The sequence below is a fragment of the Stegodyphus dumicola genome, chromosome X1 (genome assembly GCF_044657685.1).
Source record: "Stegodyphus dumicola isolate Sdum_Otavi_A_Nest chromosome X1, ASM4465768v1".
Taxonomy (NCBI): domain Eukaryota; kingdom Metazoa; phylum Arthropoda; class Arachnida; order Araneae; family Eresidae; genus Stegodyphus; species Stegodyphus dumicola.
This window is the reverse complement of record NC_140780.1, coordinates 89,446,528-89,471,748: the sequence shown is the minus strand read 5'-3', so window position 1 is coordinate 89,471,748 and position 25,221 is coordinate 89,446,528. Positions and strand designations below refer to the sequence as shown.

General features: G+C 32.4%; 1 protein-coding gene across 3 annotated transcripts in view; it reads left to right on the top strand.

The window, feature by feature from the left end:
* LOC118199433 (kinesin-like protein KIF3B) overlaps positions 1-25,221 on the top strand; it is a 149,992-nt gene that overhangs the window by 74,023 nt on the left and 50,748 nt on the right. For all 3 annotated transcript variants that reach the window (XM_035371299.2, XM_085807806.1, XM_085807807.1), the window contains exons 10-19: positions 8,499-8,591; positions 8,764-8,896; positions 12,744-12,831; positions 12,935-13,030; positions 14,994-15,171; positions 15,259-15,351; positions 20,406-20,510; positions 21,771-21,890; positions 21,981-22,099; positions 24,052-24,159. In XM_035371299.2, the coding sequence (XP_035227190.1) occupies positions 8,499-8,591; positions 8,764-8,896; positions 12,744-12,831; positions 12,935-13,030; positions 14,994-15,171; positions 15,259-15,351; positions 20,406-20,510; positions 21,771-21,890; positions 21,981-22,099; positions 24,052-24,159 (1,133 nt within the window). The remainder of the gene's footprint in view (positions 1-8,498; positions 8,592-8,763; positions 8,897-12,743; positions 12,832-12,934; positions 13,031-14,993; positions 15,172-15,258; positions 15,352-20,405; positions 20,511-21,770; positions 21,891-21,980; positions 22,100-24,051; positions 24,160-25,221) is intronic.

Sequence of the window (25,221 nt, the reverse complement as noted above, 5' to 3'; positions counted from 1 at the left end):
TGATTTGCTACAAACCAGGTCCACTTCGAAGGTTCTTTTTTTTTTTTATGTTGGTTTGCAGTAAATAACACATCCATAACCAGATTTGGAAGCATCTGCAAATCCATGAAGCTCAATACATACTGCTTTCTTTATTAGTATGCATTTTTCTCTGTTAGTATGCATATCTTAACACTTACATTGTTTACTGCTGGCAAGATCTCGATGAAGTTTTTCCACAGTTGTGCCTCTGTTTCAGGAAGTGGATCTTTCCAGTCTAATTTCAGGAACCACGATTTTTGTAAAAAAATTTTTGCTTTTGTTACCACTGTACCCAAGAGTCCTAGGGGGTCAAATATACATGCTATTATTGGAAGCACAGATCTCTGTTTAGGCTGAACCATGCTTTCTGCCTAAATTTGGAAAACGAAATGGTTGATGATGGGTTTCCATGTAACACCTAGTGCTTTTGTTTTTTCTTGAAAGTTGTATCTACTGTCAGATCCTGTTATTAATTCGGGGTTGTTACTATACCCTTGTGCAGCATCATACCTCCACTACAGAGAACCTTTACTAATTCTGAATGTAGTTTTATTGTTTCACTCAAAATACGCAGGAGGTTATCCATATACAACTTGCTACTCAGGACATTAGGATAGTTCTGATGCTCATCTCTCGATAATTGAAGTAAAACTCTTGTAGCCAGATAAGGTACATTAACTGTGCCATAGATTACAGTTTTTAGCTCATATGTTTTAACTCGTTCATTTACCCCCTCCCTCCAAGGAATTCTCAGAAGTTTAGTTTGTCTCAGGTTAATTAAAATCATCCTATACATTTTTCTAATGCCCACCACAGGTGCATAAATATGTTTAGAAAAGCTTGTCATTATTTGAAATAGGTCTTCCTACATAACCCTACTGTTATGCTGTAGGGATACCTCAGGTTGTTTGTGAGGATGCATTGAAAGCTACACAAAGCTTTTTTGTACTTTTATCAGGGCGATAGAACCCTAAATGCGGTATATAATATGTTCCTACTTCTTCACACTTTGAAATTTCTGTCATGTGACCCAATTTTTCGTATTTGCGTAAACATTCTCTATTAATGCTAAATATTCAGGCTCCCTTGAAAAGCCATTCCATAGCAAATTTAATTTCTTAGGAGCAATATCTTTGGATTTCCCGAAACACATTGAATTATTTTTTAACAGCATTTTTAATATATATCTCTCTCAAAGTGCCTTTTGCAAATTATTACTTTTTTATTTTTGAGTGCCTCAATTTGTGCACATTTTATTTTCCAAAATTTCTGCAGGGTTTTGTTTAGACCAGTGTTATCCTCAATTAAACCACAATGTGCCATTCCCTGCATTTCAGTGGGAATGCTTCCACTTGCTACATATTCAAAAACCATATTTTGAAAAATCAGATTACTTAATTGGACAAATTTGACCTGGCCGCAACAATTCATAAAAGATGTTGGCCCTTAAAATCTGTACGACCTGGCGTATTAAAGTTTTCATCCTCAAGTTCTATATATATTAATTCTGGTATATTAATGTTAAACATTTTTGGCAGCATGAACTCCTTAAATTCAGATACAATAAAAAAAATCCAATTCTTTTTCAAATTTCCCCTCAAAGTTAAAAATAGTCACACTAACAACAGAAATAGTCATACCAACAACATGTAACTTCATTGTTGTGAATGTATCTCTGATACTATGAACTGTCAAATTAGTTTTCCTTCTCTTTAAATTAAAATTCTTTGCACAGTCTGATATTATATACTCCTTGATCTAAAATTCCTCATTGTCTGTATTTATTCCCTCTTTTACCTTTCACTAAACAATTTATAGTACTTAACAATACAGAAATAGCATCTAAAATTCCTGGCACACTATATATAAATATCCTAAGGACATTTCTCAAATTTGAGAATTTTTGACTATTATCCATCAGTGGTTTACCCTATGACACAAAAGACAGGTCTGCTTCTTTCCCTAAGGTTACGGGATCAAACCAGGTATCTTGTTGTTTAATGCTGATATGGGACGTGGTTTCTTTATCTAACATTTTGAAACAGTTTGTTTGCTTTCATTAATTGCTTTATTTTCTCAAAATCAGACACTTCTCTTAATTTTAAATAATAATTAAATCTAGTCGTTAAACACTATGCAAATTGCACATGGGTTTCATTTGCTTGCTTGGTAGTTTTTCTGAATTGCTCTAAACACAACCGAGGCATTGTCTTGAATTCTTGTAATAATTTTTTTTTTTATTTTATCATAATTACTCAACTCATCATATAGGTAAGAAACTGCATTTGAAGCTTTCCCACTTAGTAAATTCAAAAGGATCTCTACCTTAACCCCTTCGCGACGGGTAGCGCAAACGCATGCTTATCGCGAAGGCCGGCAGTGTCTTACGCGAGTGTCTGTCCTGGGCCGGGGGCTATTTTGCTATTAAGCTTAAATCCATGAAATTTCCGAAGTATCAACGCATTTTTTTATAATGCTCTATAGAGTATTTAAACGGTTTATAGATATTTTTATATATACTTTAATTAACCTTATTTCTTGTTTAAATGCATATTTTACACATCACATTTTAATTACTCACCATTTTATGACTTTTAACATTATACATCTGAAAACTAAATATATTACTTAAAATTTTCTTTTTGTATGAAAAATTTGAAAACGGGGATCTACACACAGCCCTACGTTACATTCCTTGCACTCTTAATAACTCGTTTTGGAGGATTTTTCCGGGAATGTGAACAAACGAGCATCATCGTCTCATTTTTTTATCAGTCTCTTCTGAACAAAGTTTTGGAAAATGTCTTTCAGTTAATCTTTCAGAATCAATATCTGAAATATATTGCATCATTTCTGCTATTTCATGTTCTGTTAAACATTTTTGACTCTTCGTCATTGCAACGGTAAAAACAGAAAGAATTCACGTCTTAACAAGTTCTAATTATTTTCTAAAAACTGAACTGCAAACCAAAATACCCAACACTTTAGCGAAAATAAAACTTCTCTACTTACAATAAACAACTACCACGTGCGAATTTAAAGAGACGTCATAAATCACGCCATTCGGAAACATTTATTTCCCCTTTTGTTTATATAATCAAAAACACATGTATGCGAGTCATGCGTCTCTCATTTGGAGTAGGAGGTCTAATGTACATGTATCTGAAACCATATGGACATACAGTGCCATCTTGTGGCAGAAATTATAGTTTTTAAAACGTTCCAGGACACTGGCACAAATACGTGACAGTCGGGGCTGAACGGGAAAATGCTCTGGCATGCCTGCCTGTTGGCCGGGAAGTGAATGTGTTTGTTGCTGGCACGTAGACGTGACAGTCGGCGCGAAGGGGTTAAATGTATCTGTATGTTTTTTTATGAAGGAACTTTCCAAAGAGGCAAAAAAGAGACCGCAGTCTGCCTGGCCAACTCAGAATTCTTATTGTCTGATCAGCTCAGACTTTTAAAGTTTTTATACTTTTAATTAACGATTCCGGAGAATCATTTTTCTCAATTTTATTTTCTGAACTGTCATTGTTAGTTTTTGGAACTGTTCGCATGCGTGGCAATTTTAATTCAGCTTTCATTCTTTCTAATTGTAATTCTAATTATTTATTTTTCTCAATTGTCTCTACTTTCCGGTCCTCAGTTATTCCCTCTATAGCCCCTATTCTCATACAATGCTCTTTTGTGCATCCACCGTTTGTATTAGGGAGAAAAGGGGATATGAAGCAGTTTTGCTTTCAGAACTGGTTCAGTTGCACATCGTCTTCCATCCCTTAACCCATAAGCGAGCAATGATGTCACAAATGTGAATCTGATTGGTGGCTTTCTAACATCTGTTTACATTTTTTTGACATTGCTTACTATTGCTATAGAACGCTTTTCGTCATGGCATCTCTTCTTGGTTCAGAAATTCTGTCTAGTTGGTCATAAAAACTGAAAGTAATTTTACTGCCGGTTCCAGATATTCTTGGGGACTCGATACCCCAAAATTGATGAAATTGCCGATTTTAATTTATTTTTTGCTAAAAAAATACCTTAATAACCCTTACTACTCTGAAGAGAAATTTTGAAATAATCTAGCGATAATAAATGATATAAAAAGGCTCAGAAATTTAGTGTAATTGAATATTACTGCAACTATCAGTAAACTCTGTTTATATGTATAAACTCATTTATTTAAGTATTGAGTGAAGTTGGGAAACTTTTTTATCCCACTTTTAAACTGGTAGGTTTATATACATATTCAGCTCAGCAAATATTTTTATGTGCATTATCAATTTTGCTATGCTTCTTCAAAAATAGAAATTATTTGTAATAAGATGATAAGACAAGCACAGAAAGAGATGTTATGAAAGTGATCAAGTTGCTGATTGTAGCATTTAAAAAATTTTTCTGGAACAAACATTAAACTCTTTAATTAGGGTATACTTAAAGTAATTTAAAATGCAATTTATATACGAGACCAAATGCTTAAAAGAAGAGAAAAATCACATATGCTGCTGAACTGTTTTAAATGAAGTGTTTTATGTCTGTTCAGTTTTCAAACTTTGCTTTTTGAAAAAATAAATGAAATGACAAATTAATATTATTAATATTAATTATAAATGTTTTAATATTGATTTTAAATTTTTTAGAAAATATATTATTAATTCATGTATTAAAATTGTTCTGAATATGTTTTGCAAAACAAAAACAGGTAAAGAAAAATTCTACTTGCGTTATATGATTTTTTTGCTAACTTTTTGGCCAGATAAGGTTTTAAATAAAAGGTTTAATTTATGTTTATGTTAACCGATTAAATAGAACTAGGTTTTATTTTTTATATATATACATTATCCGACATTGAGGAGTGGCCTGAAAATTATGCAAATTTCATGGTAAATGAACATCACCGAGTTACGCAAATCTCTCCAGTGCACATTGGAAGCAATATAAGGGAAAGAACCTGCAGAAAGGTCGATTTCATGCCATTATTTATGCTAGGGAAATCATCGTAGAAAGTTTGTTCTTGTCTCAGAGGATGTGTGTAATAGCAGAGAATGCCAGGCTGTCGTCAACGGAGGCAGTTTCAGTAGGCAGACGATTTTACAAGGGACATGGTGATCTGACTGAGAAGGGCAGGTTGGTCCATACGGCTAATCTCAGCTGTCACACACTTGGACGTGTCCACAGTGCACTGGCTGTAGTGTCGATGGTTGGAACAAGGAAATGTGGCAAGTTTGAGGGGTCCTGGTGCAGCCAGAGTGACGTCAGAAAGCGTGAATCGACGCATCCACCGGCAAGCGGCGGTGCACCTGCAAGTCACTTCTGCCTGCATTCTATAGCATGTTCAAGACATCCTGGATGTTCTCATATTGACTAGAAACATTTGCCATCTATTGGTGGCTAGTGGCCTGCACTCCTGGCATCTGTCAAGTAGACTGCCATTGACCTCACATCATAGACTCCAACATCTGCTATGGTGCCGGGCTTGTGTGACGTGGATGACAGAATGACATGTGGTCATATTCTCAGATGAGTCATGCTTCTGTTTCTCTAAAGATAGTTGCCACGTACGATTGTGGCATCAGGTCCAGTCTGACAGCAACTGCAGAATGCCCCAGTATACGACAACACAGCATCAGGGATTGGGGCTCATTTGCATAGAATTCCATGTCACTCCTGTTTCGTATTCAGGGCACTATGACCGGCCAATGATATGTCGATGATGTACTGCGGCCTGTCACACTGCCCTACCTTCAGCGAGTGCCCAATGGCCTTTATCAGCAGGGCAACACCTGACCACACACTGCTTACATCAGCCAACATCCTCTGCAAAATATACAGATGCTTCCCTGACCACCATTCTCTCCTGATCTCTCACCATTCGAACACATATGGAATGTGATTGGATGTCATTTGCAGACCCTGCCATTGCTGTGTTTAGAAGGCGATCTGTGGCAAACGGTTGACAAGGAATAGAGAGCCATTCCTCAGGACATTATCCGTAGTCTCATTGACTCTGTACCTAGACGTGTTGCTTCTTGTATCGCCATCCAAGGTGGTCCTACAACCTACTGAGCCGAAGATGTACTTGCTCTGTATTATGTATATCATTTCGAAATAAAGGTAATTTATTGTTCATTGCTGTCTCTCTCTGTTTGCCGAATTTCATCACTTTCTGGCCACTCCTTCTTGGTGTTACATTTTCAATGTTGGGTAGTGTATATGTAGGTACTAAATTATATAGTCTCTTTGACTCTGTACCTAGACTTGTTGCTTCATGTATCACTCTCCAAGGTGGTCCTACAACCTACTAAGCCGAAAAAGATGTTCTCACTTTATGTATATCATTTTGAAACAAAGCACTTATTGTTCATTGCTGTCTCTCTCTGCTGAATATTATCACTCTCTGGCCATTCCTTCTCGGTGTTGCAGTTTCAATGTCGGGTAGTATATATGAACTGAAATTCCGTAATAAAATTTTTAAGAAATTTGAAATGATTTAATGACCATTTAGACAGTTTATGTCCTTTAAATTGCGGTTTCTCAATTTGTATTTTATCAATAAATCCTTTTACACAACGTTCTAAAACTTATATAGATAATGGACTAAATTATTTAATCATTATACTGCTTATTTAAAATTGTATACTTTATATAAAATAGGATGGGTTTTGCAAAATACTGATAAGAAAAATTAATTAAAGTGAAAATATGATTGAGATCATATTTGTTTCAAAGTTTTTTACATAAAAATGAGTTATTATTTTTTTTCTCAGAAGCTATTTCATTAATTGCAAAATCGGTCCTTAAAGTTATTAAGAACACTAATAATATAATAAAATAAAAATATTAATAAAATAAAACTAAATATAATAAAAATATTTGGGGGGAAAACATTGAAAATTATAGGAGAAAGATGTTTTAATTGTTAAATTTTTCTTCAAAAGATTTAAATTGAAAAACAAATTACTGGGAAAAGTTTTTTTTCAGCTTGAAATCATTTGTTTTGCATAACCATTTAATAATATTCATAAAAAGTAGATGAAGGTTCTTAAATAATAAAAATTATTCAAATGGTACCGAGTCCGCTTGTTGCGTTGAAGCCAATATGAGCGTCTAAGCACCTTAACTTTAATTTTAATTTGAACAATATTTCTGGAATTCCCAGCATCAGATAACCTTGTCTATACTAGTTTATAAACTTTCGTTTCTCGCATTGTTCCATCTAATTTTTTTTTTTTTTGATACTATCGCATCCACAGATATCTATCAGCATGATTGTTTCACTGACAGTCCAGTGAGCAGTCAGTTGCACATCAACCATGTTGTTTACTGAAATTAAGAGAACCACACAATCACGCAGTGCAGTATGGAAATCTCCCCATTTGTCCTGCTCCAGAGTGGTGGGAGCATTTACTGAATTCTACCTCCAGTTCTGAGAGGCAGTTAATGCTTGTTCGCTGTGTGAATGAGACAAGTTGGAAGAACAGGTTTTCGCCACCGTTCGAAACTGCTATTGTGAACAGGGCTTATGAGATTAGATACAAATTCAGGTTCTTTTTTTTGAATTTCTCAGTATTCTTTATAATATTAATCAGATCTGTAGTTGTCATTCTATCTGTTACTACCTCTCCTAACTCTAGTAGCAAGCTGCAAATCAATTTTTATCTTGTTTTTAAACATTTTGAAAAAAGAAACTCAGTTGCAAAACTAAACACAACTAACTCTTAATTCAGTAAAAAATAATAACTCAAATTACCTTATGAGGGTAAATGACCAGAAAAGTTCATGCACCTACTTCATTACTGGTTGCTAATTCAGTAGGAAATCTTCAGAATGGTTCACCTTTTGGTAGGTATTGTCATAACATATCACAAAATGAAGGTTGAAATTTTCACAACCTATGATTATCCATAGTGTGCTTAATAACTCCGGCTCGACGGATCAGGTACTGATGATTAAAGAAACTTGTTACAAAAATTTCAGTGGACTGTATATATATTTTAACTTGCACTCGATTTACTTTCATCTTGAATACACTCACAACACTTTTTAAATCTCTGTTCTCCTTATTTTTTAAAATCCGAAATTTTAAATAAAAGCCATTTGTGGTTTCCATGGCAACTTCTTAATCATGCTGCCACAATAGCGCTTATAATTGGGTACAAAACACTGTATATGTAAAATTGCTTTTGGGCTTTAGGTATCGAAATTTGTATTGTTCCTCAATAAAGAAAAATTCCTACCACAAAATGTGGCAGTCTAGCTGCACTTACTTTGTCCAAACACTAGGAAATCTTTCTTTTATGTGAAAATTAATTTTATACTAATTTTTGTATCAAGTGTATTTTTATCTGGCTCACTAGCATAGTGCCAGCACTGAATGTATGTGCTTGTCTTTACGCAAAAAAATTTTTTATTAGTTGATAATTTAAAAGTTTATAATGGTATTAAGTAAATAATATGAAATTTATTTTGTTCTCCTCCAGTCTGACTCTGATGGAAATCAGCATGTAAAGATAGGAAAATTAAATCTGGTTGATTTAGCTGGAAGCGAGAGACTTGCAAAGACTGGTGCTATCGTAAGATATCCAGCACATATTTTTTTTTTTTTTTACTGGCTTTAAATTTAGTTTTTATTTATTTCTTTTCCAGTTTTCTTTTATTTTCCATATGTTTTTAAAATTTGTTATAATGCTGTGCTGATGTCAATAAATATCCTTCTTGCCATTTAAGTGTACTTGTATTTTATAGGGTTCGACTCAGAAAGAGTCTATAAAGATTAACCTTTCTTTGTCAGCATTGGGTAATGTGATATCTGCTTTAGTTGATGGAAAAAGTCAGCACATTCCTTACAGGGACTCTAAGCTAACACGGTTACTGCAAGGTAGGCAGATTTCATTTTACTTTGCATATTTTAGTAGTGAAGTATAATACACAAACTTAGATCACCTGTTCTTTATTTAAATCTTTGTTATCTGTTTTTAAATATTCATAAGGTTTGAACATTGAATTTATTTTTTGGAAGCTTGTTTCTGAAAAGTAATCAGTCTATAAATTTGTTTCTTAACTCCTGATATCTGAATCTCACGTTGTTTGTTATAGTTCAAGTACAAACAATGTTGCAAGTTTACTAGTTTGTTTGATTGAAATACTTTTTATTGATTTAAGTCATAAAGAAAGAGAATTAGCACACAATTTATTTCTAAGAAAGATAATAATGTAAATGGACATGAATGGCATATAAGATTGCTTTACACTCTTGTGCTAATGTGCAGCAAAATGTGTAATCTTTTTCTCCACTTCATTAGTATTGCTATGAATTTTCTATATATCTAAATAATTTAAGGGAAATTATACGTAAAATTTTAATACCTCTTGTTTAACATAACATAAAATGCCTTGGAAATGCAAATCTCAGCCGAAAAAATAGGATTACGGCAGGTCATTTAACTTGAGGTAAATGGCTGTCTTGGGAAAGTGGCGAGATAGTGACAAGCTGGTGGTGATATTGGCAGCTAAGGTTTTTTTCCAAATTTGGCGAGAAATCACCAAATGTAGTCAAGCTTGGCACACATTTGGCAACATTTTTTTCTGATTAATATTTAATTCAGTAATTTGTCTAACTCCTACACAACTGTAACTTTATCCAGCTCTATACGAAATTATATATGTATATGCCTTCCAGCAATTTCGAGAACTCGAAGGTACTGAAAATTTCTCTATGGCCTGGGGAAAACTATATGAGAGTGGAAAGAGAATCAGTTCTCAGTTTTTAGTTCAGAGTTGACATTGGAGTATTGAAAGATCTCTGTGTGAGCTTTACTTTTTGAATGTACTTTGCATTGTATTTAATGTTCTTGGTAGTTTGAAGTGGTAACAACTGATTGTGCTTTATCATACTGAGAAGAGCTTTGTCTTACTTTTTTTGAAAATTCCAAAACTGATAAGACTTTCTTTTAGGAAAATAAATTGTATCAAGGTAATGTCAGTTCTGTTTTCATTCAATCCAACCTATATGCAACATATAGGGTCTCATACATCTTTTACTAACTCTTAAATACAAATGTAATGATGTGTATTTTTATTACTTTATTATATTTTACTTTTATTAATAAAGCCTGGGTAAGGACTTTTAAGCCAGATAAGGAGGTAGGTGTGTATACACACACATATTTGACACTAGCAATTACAATAAAAAAAGTGGTACACAACTAGATGTTATAGCAATCCCGTATGCAAAATTTCAAAATTCTACGGCTAATTGGTTTTGACTTATGTGAGATATGTACATACAGACATCAAGCAAAAATCACTTTTGAATGCAATTTACAATATGTTCGAGACCTTTATTCTATCTGTACATACATATGTCATGCAAAATAACCATCCAAATGAATTTTGGGAACAGACAGAATGGGTATTTCCATTGAAGTATGATTCCCGAAGTTTTTCGTAATTACGGTACTTCCTTTACTCTGTATGAGGAAGTAAAAGTTAGTTTTATTTTAATTGAAATAAAAATGGATTGCATATTTAACTGTCCAACTGTCAGGGTTTCACTAAAAAATCCCAAGTTTCTTAAAACTGCCATGAAAAAGAGGTATTTTCTTCATTTTAATGCCAAAATGCCCTGCTACTTTATACTTGGGTTTATGTACTTTTAATATGTTGCCTTAATTTTCTGAATATATTTCAAGATGTACACTGCACAAACAAAAATGAGACAGTTCTATATCTCCCGTTCTACTGGGCTAATTTACGAAATTCATCTTGCATTTTTCGTGTCTCGAAAGCATGACTTACGATATTTATTAGATTTATATATAGTATTGTTCTAATATAGGTATTTTGACACAAAATCGGACTTTTCTGAAATAACATGCCAATGTTTTTACATATTTCAACTTTACAACTCCAATTATGCCAAATTACCAAGTTTTGTAAAAATTGCACGAGTAGTTTTTAAAAAATTAGCTCTCAAAATTTTAGCTTCTCGATGTTAATTGAGTTTGGAATATATTTATTAATCTCTCTTTGTTTATTAAGATTATTTGATTCTTCCTTTCACATTTCGAAATTCAGGTTCATTCCAAAAAAAAAAAAATTCACACATTTTTTATGATGTATTTTTAAAATTTGTATGTTTAAATAATTTTTATAAATTTTTCAAAAACAATTTTGAGTTATAATCTACGTGTTTTGAAATTTGGCATATTTGTTTAAAGCGATAAAACCTCAGATGTGGTTTGTACACTTTGGTAAAAGTATTTGGAAGTAGAAACAATATGACTTTTTTTCCATTCATGCACAATGTAAAAAGGTAGGAACGAGGTGCCTTTTCTTTCTGCTCCGGTATAATGGAAGGGAAAGTAGAAAATTGGTTGGCATATATTAAGAAGTTTGGCAAGTGAATTATTCTGGGCCAAACTGTAAAAATTTCGCCAAGATAAATTTTTGAATTTCTCCATAAATTTCACATCAAATTTTACAAAATTTAATATCTAGGCATAATTTGAGTCTTAGAACCAAAATATGGGAAAAAAAATTGGTATATTATTTCAGAAAAAGTCCGATTTTCTGTGAAAATACCTATGTTAGAAGAATGCTCTATATAAATCTAATATATATCCTAAGTCGCGCTTTCATGACATGAAAAACGCAATTTGAATTTTGTCAATTGGCCCAGTAGAACGGGAGATATAGAACTGTCCTATTTTTTTTTTTGTATAGTGTACATATATATTTTTTAATAAAACATTAGAGAAATAGTCTAGATCAGTGCTTCTCAACCTTTCTTGGTCCTTCGATTGGTGAAACTTACGAAAAAAATTTTGCAGACCGGTGGTTGCCCCCCTGCCTCCCCTCCAAAAACTTTACAAGGTATTCAAGAATTACTACATAAGTTAACTGTAATATTCTTATTACCATTTGCTTACAATCATATTTAAATATAAAGATAAATAAATATCTTAATTATTACATGATATCACATACTGGTTTTGAAGAATCATTTCTTTGCATAAAATTTAGTAATGTGCCTTTCGTTTCCTTCTTACTCATCCTGGTTATTAATTTTTAATCTGCCTAATGTTAAAGAAAGAGTAGTTCTAGCAGAGTATTAAATTTAGTGGTTATTAAAAACTTACGCTGATGTATAGTTTTCAGTTGTTCAAGAGCGCAGAAGAATGTAAGCAAGATAAAAAGTAAAACCTAACCTAAGATGCCTTAAATACTACAACAGATATTCAGTGTTCAAGTGATTAGCAATACTCAAAGCAGACAGGGGCGTACTAACTGGTGTACTAAGTGTACGGCACTGCAATTTATGAAAGGCGATTAGGTATATAGTTGCCAGTTTGTTATATTTTTCATCATCGATTGTATTATTTTCTAAACTATTGTTATTGTAATGTGGGTGCTGTTGTAATATTGGTTGTCGGCTGATGATTTGGACAGATAGCTGGATATTTCGCAGACTGGCAAATATTTCTTGTGGACCTCTGTTTGAGAAACACTGGTCTAAATTGTATCTGTCTGGCCTCACCAGTCAGAAGGTTAAGTGCATAAAAAGTAATTCACTTTTTAATTTTGTCCTTCCTACCAAATGATCCGGATGGGCTGTGGTTCCAGTTTATCTAGAAATTTAGAGTTTTACTATATTTGCATTTTACTTGAAGCTATTTTTTTTCTCTGTGTAAAGTATGATGTTAAAAAATTTCTTTTTAATGTAGATTCTTTAGGTGGAAATGCAAAAACGATAATGATAGCAAACATAGGCCCTGCTAGTTATAATTATGAAGAAACAATGACAACTTTGCGGTAATGAAACTATATTGAATCTAAAATCATTTTGCTTAATTGATAAAAATGACATTTCAGTTCAGGTACTGTATTTTTTTACTCATTGTTTTATCTTCTATAGCTATGCTAATCGAGCAAAGAACATTAAAAATAAACCTGTGGTCAACATAGATCCAAAAGATGCCATTCTGTTGCAGTATCAGCAAGAGATATCTCGGTATATTTATAAATATTTTTACTTTCATATAATTTATACCTTGTGTATATTTTTTTGCCTAATTTTAAAATTTGTTTTCATTAATTTTCAATTGCAAAGGGAGGGATTAAAGAATGTAGAGTGAGGCAATATTTCATATTTTTATATTGCTTCTAAATATAAACTTTGCAAGCTTGTTACTTGGAGTTAGAGGGAAGTTGGTTTAAAGTTACATTATAATTTTTTTCTGTTGGATATGAATAAAAAAGTTTTACATCTGTGTATACTCAAAAAGGTTTACAGACACAAGCTGCTTTAAATTTTAGTTAAAGAATACTTGATTAGATTCATACCTAGGAAATAATCTATTTTTGAAGTCTTAAGAATGTTCATATAAATACTATCTGGTCTGCTGTGGGCATGTGAGTTTGAGCATTTAGCTTTCGAAAGGTCACATTCCATGGGCAAGGCACTAATTTAGATGGATAATACAGTTTATGTTGAATAAATGTAGATCTTATTGAGACATCTTTTATTTATTAATTAGTTGTCATATATAACCATTATTAATTGATATGACTATTTTATTGGTGTGTATCAATAAACCTGTCTTTTTTTTAGTTTCTACAGGCAGAATATCCAACTGTAAGCTATTGTTATTTTCTATTTAATGGTTGGTTGTTCAGAAACGCTAATTACGGTGAAGTACAATTATTCTTAGTAGTAGGAAACTTAGTGAAACACCTGTGTCTTTGCTAGAAATCAAACCATGCATCTTTCACTTGGTCTTGTTAAACATTACTCTAGAAGAGTAGTGCTATTGGAAGAATGCCGTAAATCTTTACATCCTGTCTCATTTAAAACTGAGTGAAACTTCTCCACCTCACTTAAGATTCCAAAACCAATAATGGAAGTGACACAAGACATTCAACCAAATCCTGGGGTGACAAGTTATTGTGAACGTCATTAAACTGCCAGTGTAGAGACTACTTTATTTTTTTGGAGTATAAAGCATGAAAAATCATTTCTGCTCTTGCCACGATTTGAGTTGCAGTTATTTTAGTTGATAGTTGTACGTACTAACTGCTGGACCACAAAAGCATGCACAGGAGGAATGCTGCAATTTCTTACCGTTGAAATTTATAGTCTTCCTAAACATTAAGCAAAATCTTGGAAATTGTTCAACATGAGATGTTTGCTGTGAGGGCACAACCACACTGCAGATAGGATTTTTTTTACAAAATTGTCATAAACTCTGTTTTATCATTCGTTACTAATCCCAAAATGGTTTGCTTTTGTTCCATTTTAGAAGTTTATGGAAATTTAGTCAGGCAAGTATTCAGATTACATATGTAAGGCTACAGAAAAACTTGCTAAGTTATGTTATCTGATTATGACAAAGCATGTGAGAGCTATCCGCCTAAGAGAAGAAATAATTTTGAGGAGGACGTTCAAAGGAAACTGGCTTGCATTCATGCTATGCACGGGGAAAACCAGGACTACTAACCATGAAACCACCCTGTTTACTTGAGATTGAACCTGGTTTTCCCCATGTGTAACGTGTATATGAGCCAGTTTCCCTTAGAAAGTCCTCCACGAAGGCATCCCTCCCCTTAGGCAGATAGCCCTAGTGTGCTTTGCCATAATTAAATACACACACACACACATTGTGAGATTGAACCAGAGTCACAGTGCCAGTATTCAGTGGTCTTAACACTTGGCCACTGGTGGGGTTAGAAAAACTGTGTAGGGTATTAATATTATAATGTTATATCATACTGTCACACAGTCTGTCAGATTGCGTGGACTTAAATTTTGGCAGATGTTGATGGATGATGGATTTTTATGCATTGACATACCATACTTTCTTGTTAAATATCATACTTTGAAAAACATTTAGTTTACAAATAATCTTTTTTTTTTCTTGTAATAAAAATATATTTTCATAAATAATACACAAAATTATATTTTACTCTTTCTGCAGCTTAAAAGAACAGCTTGCATTGAAAGAAGCAAAAAAGAAAAAGAAAAAGTTGTCTGCAAAATTGGCAGAAGATGTTATTGAACTTGATACTTCAAGTGTTGAAATCGTGAAGAAAATGGAAACATTGCTAGAAGAAGAACGTATTGCATATTTAAATGAGCAAAATCTAATGACTGAAGTAAGTTTCAAATACACTATAACAGAAGCATAAATTTTACTATGTATATTGAAATGACTTAACTTGCTTTTCTTTCTGATTTTATAGGAAAAGGAAAAAATTTTACGAGACATAAAAGCTAAAGATGAAGAACTGAGGCTCGAAAATGAAGCAAAAGAGAAAATTAGGAATCAGTTACAGGTAAATATTTCTATTAAAATTATTTTGTTTTAGATTGCAGCATTAGAGATGTCATGTGGCCATTTTTATACTTTGTGACAGTGTTTCTAAAAAGTGTTTTTATCTGTTTAAGTTCATGGTTTAACATAATAATTTTATTAAACAATAAAATTATTATATTAAATTATGTGTTAATAGTATTTAACACATAATTTATTGAACTGATATAAATAGTATGATAGCTGGTGATGCTAAACTTATTTATTTGTTGAAAGTGCTGCCGTGCCAAACATATATCCAGTTTTATGCTGAATTGCAGTTTTCAGAATATTCACAAAGTATTTTAAGCATGTTAAAGCATGCAGGTTGAGTATAAGTACGGAATTTTACTAATTAGTATGCTTGGAAATGTTATGAAGTTTGGTGGATGAGTAAAATAGTTAATATTCAAAAGTTCTTACTGCCAAGATTGGTGAAGACCAATAACTTCAGATTCACAAGAAGAATGGATTTGCTAAGGTTGACACTCATGATAGTACTGCTGCTTGACATTACACTTCAGTTAGGGTCACTGTGTTCATCAAGCCAGAAACTTTCAGAATGATACTGACACCTTTATGGAGGTCAGTTTTGAATTTGAATCTAACAATTTTCATAACTGTGCCAGTGTTTTAAGTTGGCACATCATTATCTAAGTAGGTTTTGTTTTGTTTCTTAGTTTATTGAATGAAGTGAAATAAAACGATGCCATTTTTATTCAAAGTCTCCCCACATAATGATGCTTAAACTGGAAAACGCAGGCTTACATAAGGACATAGCAGAACCAGTTTCATGAAAACACTGAATTTGCATAAAGTTGTTACCGTATTTGACGGCATATAAGACACACTTTTTTTTCCTAAATTTGGTCTCAAAAAAGTTACCTGCGTCTTATACGTGAAGGTAATTGCATTCAATAATTGTTTATTTGGCTTTTATGAAACGTGAGAACTAAAAGAAACCACGCTATTGAAACTTTTTTTCCTTGTGTGTGGCCGTCTAAATAAGGGTGCGTCTTATATGCCAGTGCGTCTTATATGCCGTCAAATACGGTAGTCTTTTTACGTTCAAATCCTCATCTTGCATAATTATTTGGCCAACATGAAGATGTTGCTACAGACTAGCTGAAGTTAAGCATAGCTTATTCCTCTCCCAAAAGTGGCTTTATGAATATTTATAATTAAAAAAAATTTTTTAATGGATATTCTGGCAGGGCTAATATTTTAAATTATTTTAATAGTCCAGATTCTTGCTCTTAACATTTTTTCAAGTATTATAATGGACAGTTTTAGAAAAGTTTGTTTATGGGTTTTAAGATGTAAATTCATTTAAAACTAATAGGTAATGATCTCTTGAAGTGCAAATTTTTACATAGCTTTTACACTCATTCTTTCAGTACATGTGGAAGGAGTGCAAGGGATAGCTTCATGGTTTAATTTCAAAGATTGTACGAGCAAGTAGGTAAAATTTTTGCATTCGAAAGGTGGAACATGACATTGGAAGACATTTGATGGATTGTGAGAAATGGCATGCCAATGAGAAAATTGGCAGCAGAACATACACTGATAGAAGTTTGCGAAGACTTTTAAAAGTAACTATAGATGTGATGTCAAGAATCTGGGAATGGTTTAAAGATACTGATCATGTATCCGGACAACCAGCTCAAGGTTAAAAACATGCCACAATTAGGCAACTGTTGCTAAAAGTAGTAAACAACTGATGTTTGTTTGGAGCAGTTCCAGAAGTATTACAGTTTGGAGGGAGCAAAGTGCATGCAGTAAGCTTGAAAATTCCATTCAAGTTATCAGTATAAAGGTTTTGAGATCATGGTGCGAGTCCTTATCTTAAATTTCCTTATTTTGAAAAATAATTTTTGAAAGCGCTATTCAAATTATTCCAAAGTTTTAATTGATAAAATTAATCAATAAAGTTTAAAATTAATAAAACAGCACAATAAAGACTATTTACAGTAAGAAGTAACAAAATTTAAAATGAAGACTGTGGTAAATCTAAGCACGGAGAAGTATCACTTTCTAGCTCTTTAGAAAAAGAATCATCACTCTCATCTGCATTAGTAAATGATTCATTAACCATACGAGGGTATTCTTCCTCTGATAAATAGCACCTTTCCGCCATAATAGACTGGAGGTGAGGCTTTCCGAAATAAAAAGAAGAAATGGAAATATATCTGAAGACAATGCAAAACGTAACAAAACTCCACATATTAACCCTAAAAGACCATGTATAGTAGGGAAGAAATAGAATAAAAAAAGGAATTGGATATAAATCGGGCACGCGAATATTTATATTAGCACACGACGATTTAAAGAGCCCACCTCTGTTTACGCTTTCCCTCCCCCCAACCCTTGCAAGAGTTGATGAGAAATACCAAAGTCAGACATATATCAAACTCAAGGTTAGGAACCTAAAACTGTGTTCATTTCAAAAGTAATGAACATAGAATGCCATATAGTGGCCTTAAGAAGAACATTCCAGCTTAAAATGCATATATGCATCACCCGTCCTCTGAATGCAATCTCTAGTGATGCATGGATGGGACGCCCGACTGTAAGAGACGTTTTTAGGGAAGGCATATATGAGACGCCCGTCCTGAAAGGGTTAATGGATGATTATGCTTATTCATCATGCTGCACTAATGAGTGATTATCTTGAGGGCAAAGAAACCCCGCAGATGGACCCACATCTACTCTAGTTTTAAATCCAACAGAAGAGAAGTGAGATGCATTAGGAGTTGACTTGTGTTACTGAAGCCTCTACCTGGCTCTTTCCAGGAACTTCAAGGCACTGTATCTTAGGAATGTGCTTTATTACTGTAAGAACTCCTGTAAAGTCTAATACATAGCTTGGAAAATCTCTCTCAAGGTTGTATTTCAGTCAAGGGTGACTACATGCATTGTTAATTTTTTCTGTGTATATTTAAAAAGTTGTAATGCCTGCTTTTTCCTACCCCACTTTTTATATTTTCTTTGTTCTTATTAAAATTTATTTTTTGCACAAATGGGCAGTTTTACATTTTGAAAACATATTGAGCATGAAAAATAAAGATCTTTTACAAATTCCATGCAAAATCATTCAAGTTACATGAGATTTTAGAATTGTGCCTGTAATTTTTTCCCCACTCAATCTACCTCATAGATTTTTCACCGTATAAGTATTTGCTATTAGCAGGATTTGTACATATATTTGGTTTTATGTGAAAACAATGCATTTCCTGTTGTATTACGTATGCAATTTTATATTGTGTGTGTGTATCCATGTATGCACATTTAAATGTTTTGCAAATGCCATCAACACATTCAAGAATCTGACTGCAAATTTTTATATTGGTAATTCTAAAGTAATGTAGCTTTTGTAGTAATATTTCAAGGTGTAGCTAAGAAATATGATTTTAATGCAGTCAAGCATCTGATCACAAGCTTTTACACTGGTACGTTTTGCTTTACATATGTACGGGTTTGTGGATTTGGAGTGAATAACGATGACACTTGATGAAGTATCGAAATACAATTTTTTAGCCAGTATTATTCAAGACGGCTCTAAAATCATGTTTACAGTCATTGAAGGAAGTACTATAAATGTGCTGAAAGAACCGATGACACAGCTTTCTGGCTATCAGGCTATAGTGGTAAGACAGCTTTACGGCAAAGCACCAGAATGCAGCTCCTGACTCTGCTCAGTCGTTCTTGAAACTCTATGTACTCTCAAGACTCTTCACGCTACAACTCGCAATGCACTCATCAATACACTAGAGTACATCTCCAACTCATTTCGGTCATTCTTGGAGCTCAGCACACTCTAAGATAAAACTCGATGATGCACTAATTTGCGATACACTAAGAGACTCTTTCAGTGCACTTGACGACCAACTCAGCACTAGACTACAAGACACTCGCTTACTGACGCTTAGCTGACTCGACTAGGCACTCTCTGACTGACTGTCAACTGCATACTAGCAAGGTTTATATAGCTTTTGGCTTGCGTTCGAGGACTTTCTGGGCTAAACCAGTAAGAATTCATTCCAGAAGGTTCTCCATCCATCTATGGCACATCGTCAAATTTGGGAGATTTCTCGCCAAATTTGGTAAACCTGCCTTTCTTTACCATTTTCTGGCAACCCCAAACCTGCTTTGTGGGGAAGCTATCCTACCGCGGTTCAGCATTTCATAACAACACTATTAGTTTGAAAGTTATTATAGCTTTTATATTGAGGCTTGAAAGTTGATCATATAGTATGTCCATGAAAGTCCTTATATGGCCTATATTTTTATAACTGCTGGTCATAGACATACACTTCTAGGTATGAGACTGTTTTAAGTAAAGCAAATGTTCATCTTTTGACAATTTTTAATTTGAAAATTCACTTTTCTTGAAAATTGTAAATCTTAACTTCTTATGGGTCTCATGGCCCATAAATTACCTTAAGTAAAAGTTTACATTTACTCTAAAAATAAGTACCAGAAGTTTACAGGCATTTAAGGTCTGGGCTCATGTTTAGTGGTTGTGTACAAATTTATAAGAGAGATGTCTAAACTAGTATAGAACTAGAAATTAAGTATCAGTTTAGAAAAATGTATTTGATATTCATGGATCAAGTTATACGTATTGATATACAGTATGGTGTGAAAGGTTTGATCAATACATATATTTTCAAAAAAATGTCTTATTGACAGACTTTTGTAGAATTTATATTTCAAAAAATAGTAGCAGGATTAGCACAACTTGTAGCGTCATTTACATAAATTACAAATTTAAAATACATCTAGGTCAGTACATTCTTTGTATGACTATTGAATTATGATTCTAAAGTAATAAAACTGCATGTGAAAATTATTGATATATTTTTAGCATTTGAACAATTATAAATTACTTGTGTAAAAATATGTTCATGTTTCCATTATCCCTCATTTATGTAATTCTTAATTTAAAAGAGTATTCTGCTGTAGCTTTTGGGAGATTTATTTTTAAGTCACTAATAAATATTTGACATTTTTTGGTTTCTTGTGCTTTCTTAATAGGAACTAGAAGCTAAGTTGCTGTGTGGTGGTAAGAATATCATCGATCATACCAATGAACAAGAAAGAATTTTGGAAAAGAGACGTCAGGAGCTTGCAGAACAAAAGGTAGTATGCAGATATTTGAATTAAAAGAAAAAAATATTTTGTTATTAAAGATTTCTCTTGAGTTCTATTGTTCTTTGGTTTTGCATTTAAGAAATCTTTTATTAATAAATAAATCTGGGTGACACCACATTTGCATTATAAAGAAATTCTGCAGTCTAGTAAGTTTTTTTACAATATTTTTAACTGTAGAAGGCAGTGCTTTTGTTTTCAGGTTGTATGTGGAATCCCATGGCTGATAATTTTTTAAAGAAAAAGCATATACTATTCATTCATCATAATTTCTTGCTACATTTCTAAGTTATTGAATTCATAGTTTTGTCATTTTGTTGTCAGAGCTCATCATTGCATTTACTGTTTTAGAGTATGAACCATGAGTACAAAGTAGAGGTTGCAATGGGTGTACCTGCAGTGAAACATCGATTTGCAGGTGTACAAAACTTAGTTTTTGTTTAGTACTTTTTAAGAAGTTAATGAGCTGTCATAATGTTATAAACTTTTTGTGGAACATTATTTTTGCTTATTACATGCACTAGTTGTTTTATCTGGGTTTGATTCCTAGCACAGTAGATTGATTACTTTTGTATTTCATTTTTTTCCTATACGTATGAAGTAATACAAATTAATTAGATACCAATAAATAGTTAATTACAAGCAAGTAAATAATTGCATACGAGTAAATAGAGCTATACATTTATCAGAAATCTTATTTTTTTTATGATTACGTTGCTGAAAGAGTTTTTCTTAAAAAAAGTTGGTCTATAATATGTTTTTTGATTTACAGAACGCTGATAATCTGCAACCACATAGCACTCAAATCCTTTAATTCTCATTTTATGTATTTACTTAAGTCTGTTTATTTTCCCTCTTGTTTAAGAGTGTAAAATTACTTCAAAAATAGTTTTGTAGGTGGATTTACACCTTTTTTTGTATAAACTATTTTGATGCTTATTTAGAATAATATTTCCTGTAAAAAATTGTCTTTTATATAAATAGAATGTAAAAATTAGGAAGGTTAAAAATTCAAATAAACATCAAGAAGACCCATCATCTCCCATATTCTATAATTTGTGCAACTCTTAGTCTGAGGGTGTGCAGATTAGCATAATTCTTCATGTTAAAGAAATTGAAGAAATTATAAAAATGTTGTAGCTATTTAAATATTTTCTTAAATTTTAAACAAAAATATGACTTGATATTTTTGTTTATAGAAGATATCCCTGTTTTAGAAAATAAAAAAAAGTTTTGATATTATTTTTTTAGCGTATTGAACGAGAAATACAACAAAAATTGTTACAAGAAGAGGAATATACATTGGAAAAGAGGGAAACTTATGATTCTTTGCAACAAGAAGTTGAAATAAAGACAAAAAAATTAAAGAAGGTATCTTTTAAAGTTGTCCTTAAGTTTCTTATTTCAAATGAAAAATATTAAATGATTTTGCAGTTTTCTTAATGAATGAATTTTTTTAAGCTCTTTTCACGTCTTCAAGCATTAAAAGAAGATATAAGTGAAGAGCAGGAAATAAATTCGGTGGAAAGACAAGATAAGGAACAAGTAATTGAAACATTAACAAGGGACTTAAAGTTGTCGTAAGTAAAATTGAAATGTTTGTTGCTTTCATTCTTCCAAAGCATTTTTTTCATAAAAAATTGTGATGTTTTTCCATATTCATGGAAGTTTCTTGATTTATCATATGTGTTAAAAGATAGAAAATGTTAATTTGCACCTATTTTCAGCTGCTGAATTGTAGTTTCTATACTGCCATTTTATCTAAATTCTAAAAGATCTCATGTTACACAAAAGCATCCTTCTGATGTCCCGAGGATGTTGGTAATGGATAAGTTCATTCGCCAGGATATCCCGAGTTGTGAGATTGTGTTTTATGTTAATTTTGGGTGCCTATTTGTATTCGGTTATGCAACCTCTACCTCATATGTAAATTGTATGTTTTAATTCCCCTTTTTACATTTGAACCTTTTCTTTTAGCATTTATTGCTTAATTTTTAGCACGACTGTATTTACTGCAATATACACAATATTTACAAGTATGCAGTGTCATTACATAATATTATTATAGTCACTGTTTAAAAAGGTTTGTAGCAAAAATTATGAGATATTGCGATTTTTGTAAAAAAGTTGCGATTTTTGTAAAAAAGTTTTTTTTTTGATCATTTTGCTCAAGCAGTAAATAACTTGAAAAGACAGTATTTAAACTTTTTTCGTATTCCTCATGCCCAAAAATTCACATTAGAACCAATAGCAGTTTGGTAGTAGTAACTGTAAAAATTGACCGGAAACGTCAAAATGTCGGCATTTTTCAAAACTCTGATTATGATGGGCAAACAGAAGATATCATTTTATAATTTTTTTTTATTTTACTCACTTAGATATTTTTTCCAGGGTTTAGTGATAAAAATTATTAAAAAGTGTTTTTTCAGCGCACCCTAATTCACATGTAGATTAATCTTGATTTTTTTATGTTATTGGGCAAACTTGAATGCAACATTCACCGGAGGATCTCTTTTCACATGGATGCACTACAGGCTACACTCAGGTTAGTAGAGGAAGTCTGAAAATTATTTGGAGGCAGGGCATTTAGACCAATTATATGTGTTGAATAATTTTGACTACCTGAACATAAATGCTTGATCAAGTATACGCCTTTAATAGCAACTGCATTCTTTTGTGGAAAGAAGTCTTCCAACAAGAGAGTACTGTGTGTCATTCTGCAATGAATGGTTTTAAAAACAGAATAAAGTTCCCTTTATTGTCATGGCCTTAGTTTTCACTAGACATGATTCCATTTGAATGTCTTTGGTTTATTTTGAAGAAACTGTTACAAGCAGCAATATCCAAACTACATAATCTGTGGAAACTGAGAGATGTTCTGTTGCAGTCTTGGTACCTAATATCAAGAGATAATCCCATTTTATTGAGTTAGTCCTAGAGATTTTGAGCATGCATCACATCAGGAACTGATTTTTTAATATTTTAGCTGACAGGTTTATTTCATTATATGAAGTATATATTTATAAGACAATCTTTCTAATTTAATTTAATAAGGATTTGTTAATGATTGTCTTTTATTGTTGCTGCTTAATATTTCCTTACAATATCTACATGTTTATTGCTTAAAATATATTTGTTGATATTTTGTATTTAAATTTTGCTTATTAATGGGTTATTTTTAAACTTTAGAAACAGTTATCATGCATGATATTAGAACATGTATGTGCTTAGATTGCATTTCACTCTTTGCAGGACTATCTTTTGATTAATTTTATAAAATTATATTATTTTTATGCTGTTTAAAAGTCCATTTTTCCATTTAGGTTGGAATATTTGAAATTTTAGTCATGTGTTATTTAAGAAAGTCATGTGTAATTTTATTTAATGTTCCTCAGCATAATAATTTTCTTATACAGTTTTAGAGATTTCTTTTATTCGAAGTTAGCGCTGTGAATGTTTACATTTTTATTGTGTGATAACTGATTTACTTTTATTAATGTTTTAAAATTATTTTTCACTTTTATCAATCTAGAAACTTGGTCATTGATAATTTTGTAAATCCTGAAGACAAAAGCAAGTTCTTAGAACAGGTTCAATTTGATGAAGATGAGGATGCTTGGGTCATTTACCCTGCTGAAATGTAACTATTATATTTGAAAAGATTTCAAATAACTTTATTGTTTTCATAATGTCATTTGATTTTTCTATATGAGCTATGATTTATTTTAGCTTTTAAAAATTTTATGGATTTTCCCCCATTTGAAATAAAGTTTTTTCTGGTTGTGCTTTAACTTTTCATTTTTAAAATTAATTTTTCTGCGCAAATTTTAGTAATAGAATGAATTTTAATGTAATGGTAAAAATATTTAATTTCATTTGACTGTTGTTTGAATTGTTTGACTGCCTGTTTCTACATATTATAAGGTAATAAAGTAAAATGTTTTGATATCCTTTTTCAAAATTTGGGATAAATTTTTTAAATTGTAAAGGCATTTTTATGTATTGATACAGATATTTAAATAATGTTTAATGGTAGTTAATCTACTCATACACAAAACATTTTCTATTACTATTTTCTTTCCTGAATTCATACACGTTATTTGTATTTATCTTGTAAAGAAGGTAGTGGGCAGGTAATTCAGCTATATGTCTCTTGATGGCCGTTGTTAAGGAAGGAATCTTCTGTCATTTTTTTTTGTATGAGTTATAATATTTGCACTTTTATGAATCTTTCATTTTATCCCTTCATGCTGATAGCACTAAGTGCATTTGAACAGCAGTATATCATTACTATTTCTGAACCACCATTTTGTATTCCCAGACATTTTTTCATTCTGTGAAGTGAACTTTTATTCAATAACCCTTCTGTCAGGGTCACCGGTAGATCATCTGCTGTGGATTGGTTGCTAGCAACATGCCAATAGCTGGCGTTTCCTCTTCACTGACACTACAATGACCCAGTTGAGGCATGTTTGCTATACTTTGAGATCTCTCAGTGAAAGCTTTTGCCCACTGTACCACTGTCTTGTGTTAGGCGATTCAAATTGCCTTTGAATCATGAAAATCTTCATGATGTGCTGTACAGCTACAGGTACATTGCTATCCAACTCTATTGTTGCTGCCTGACACCAGTGTGATTATCCAACTCTAGCCTGTTGCTTTTCATGAGATTCTCTTCTCGTCGTGGCACATGCACCCAGCT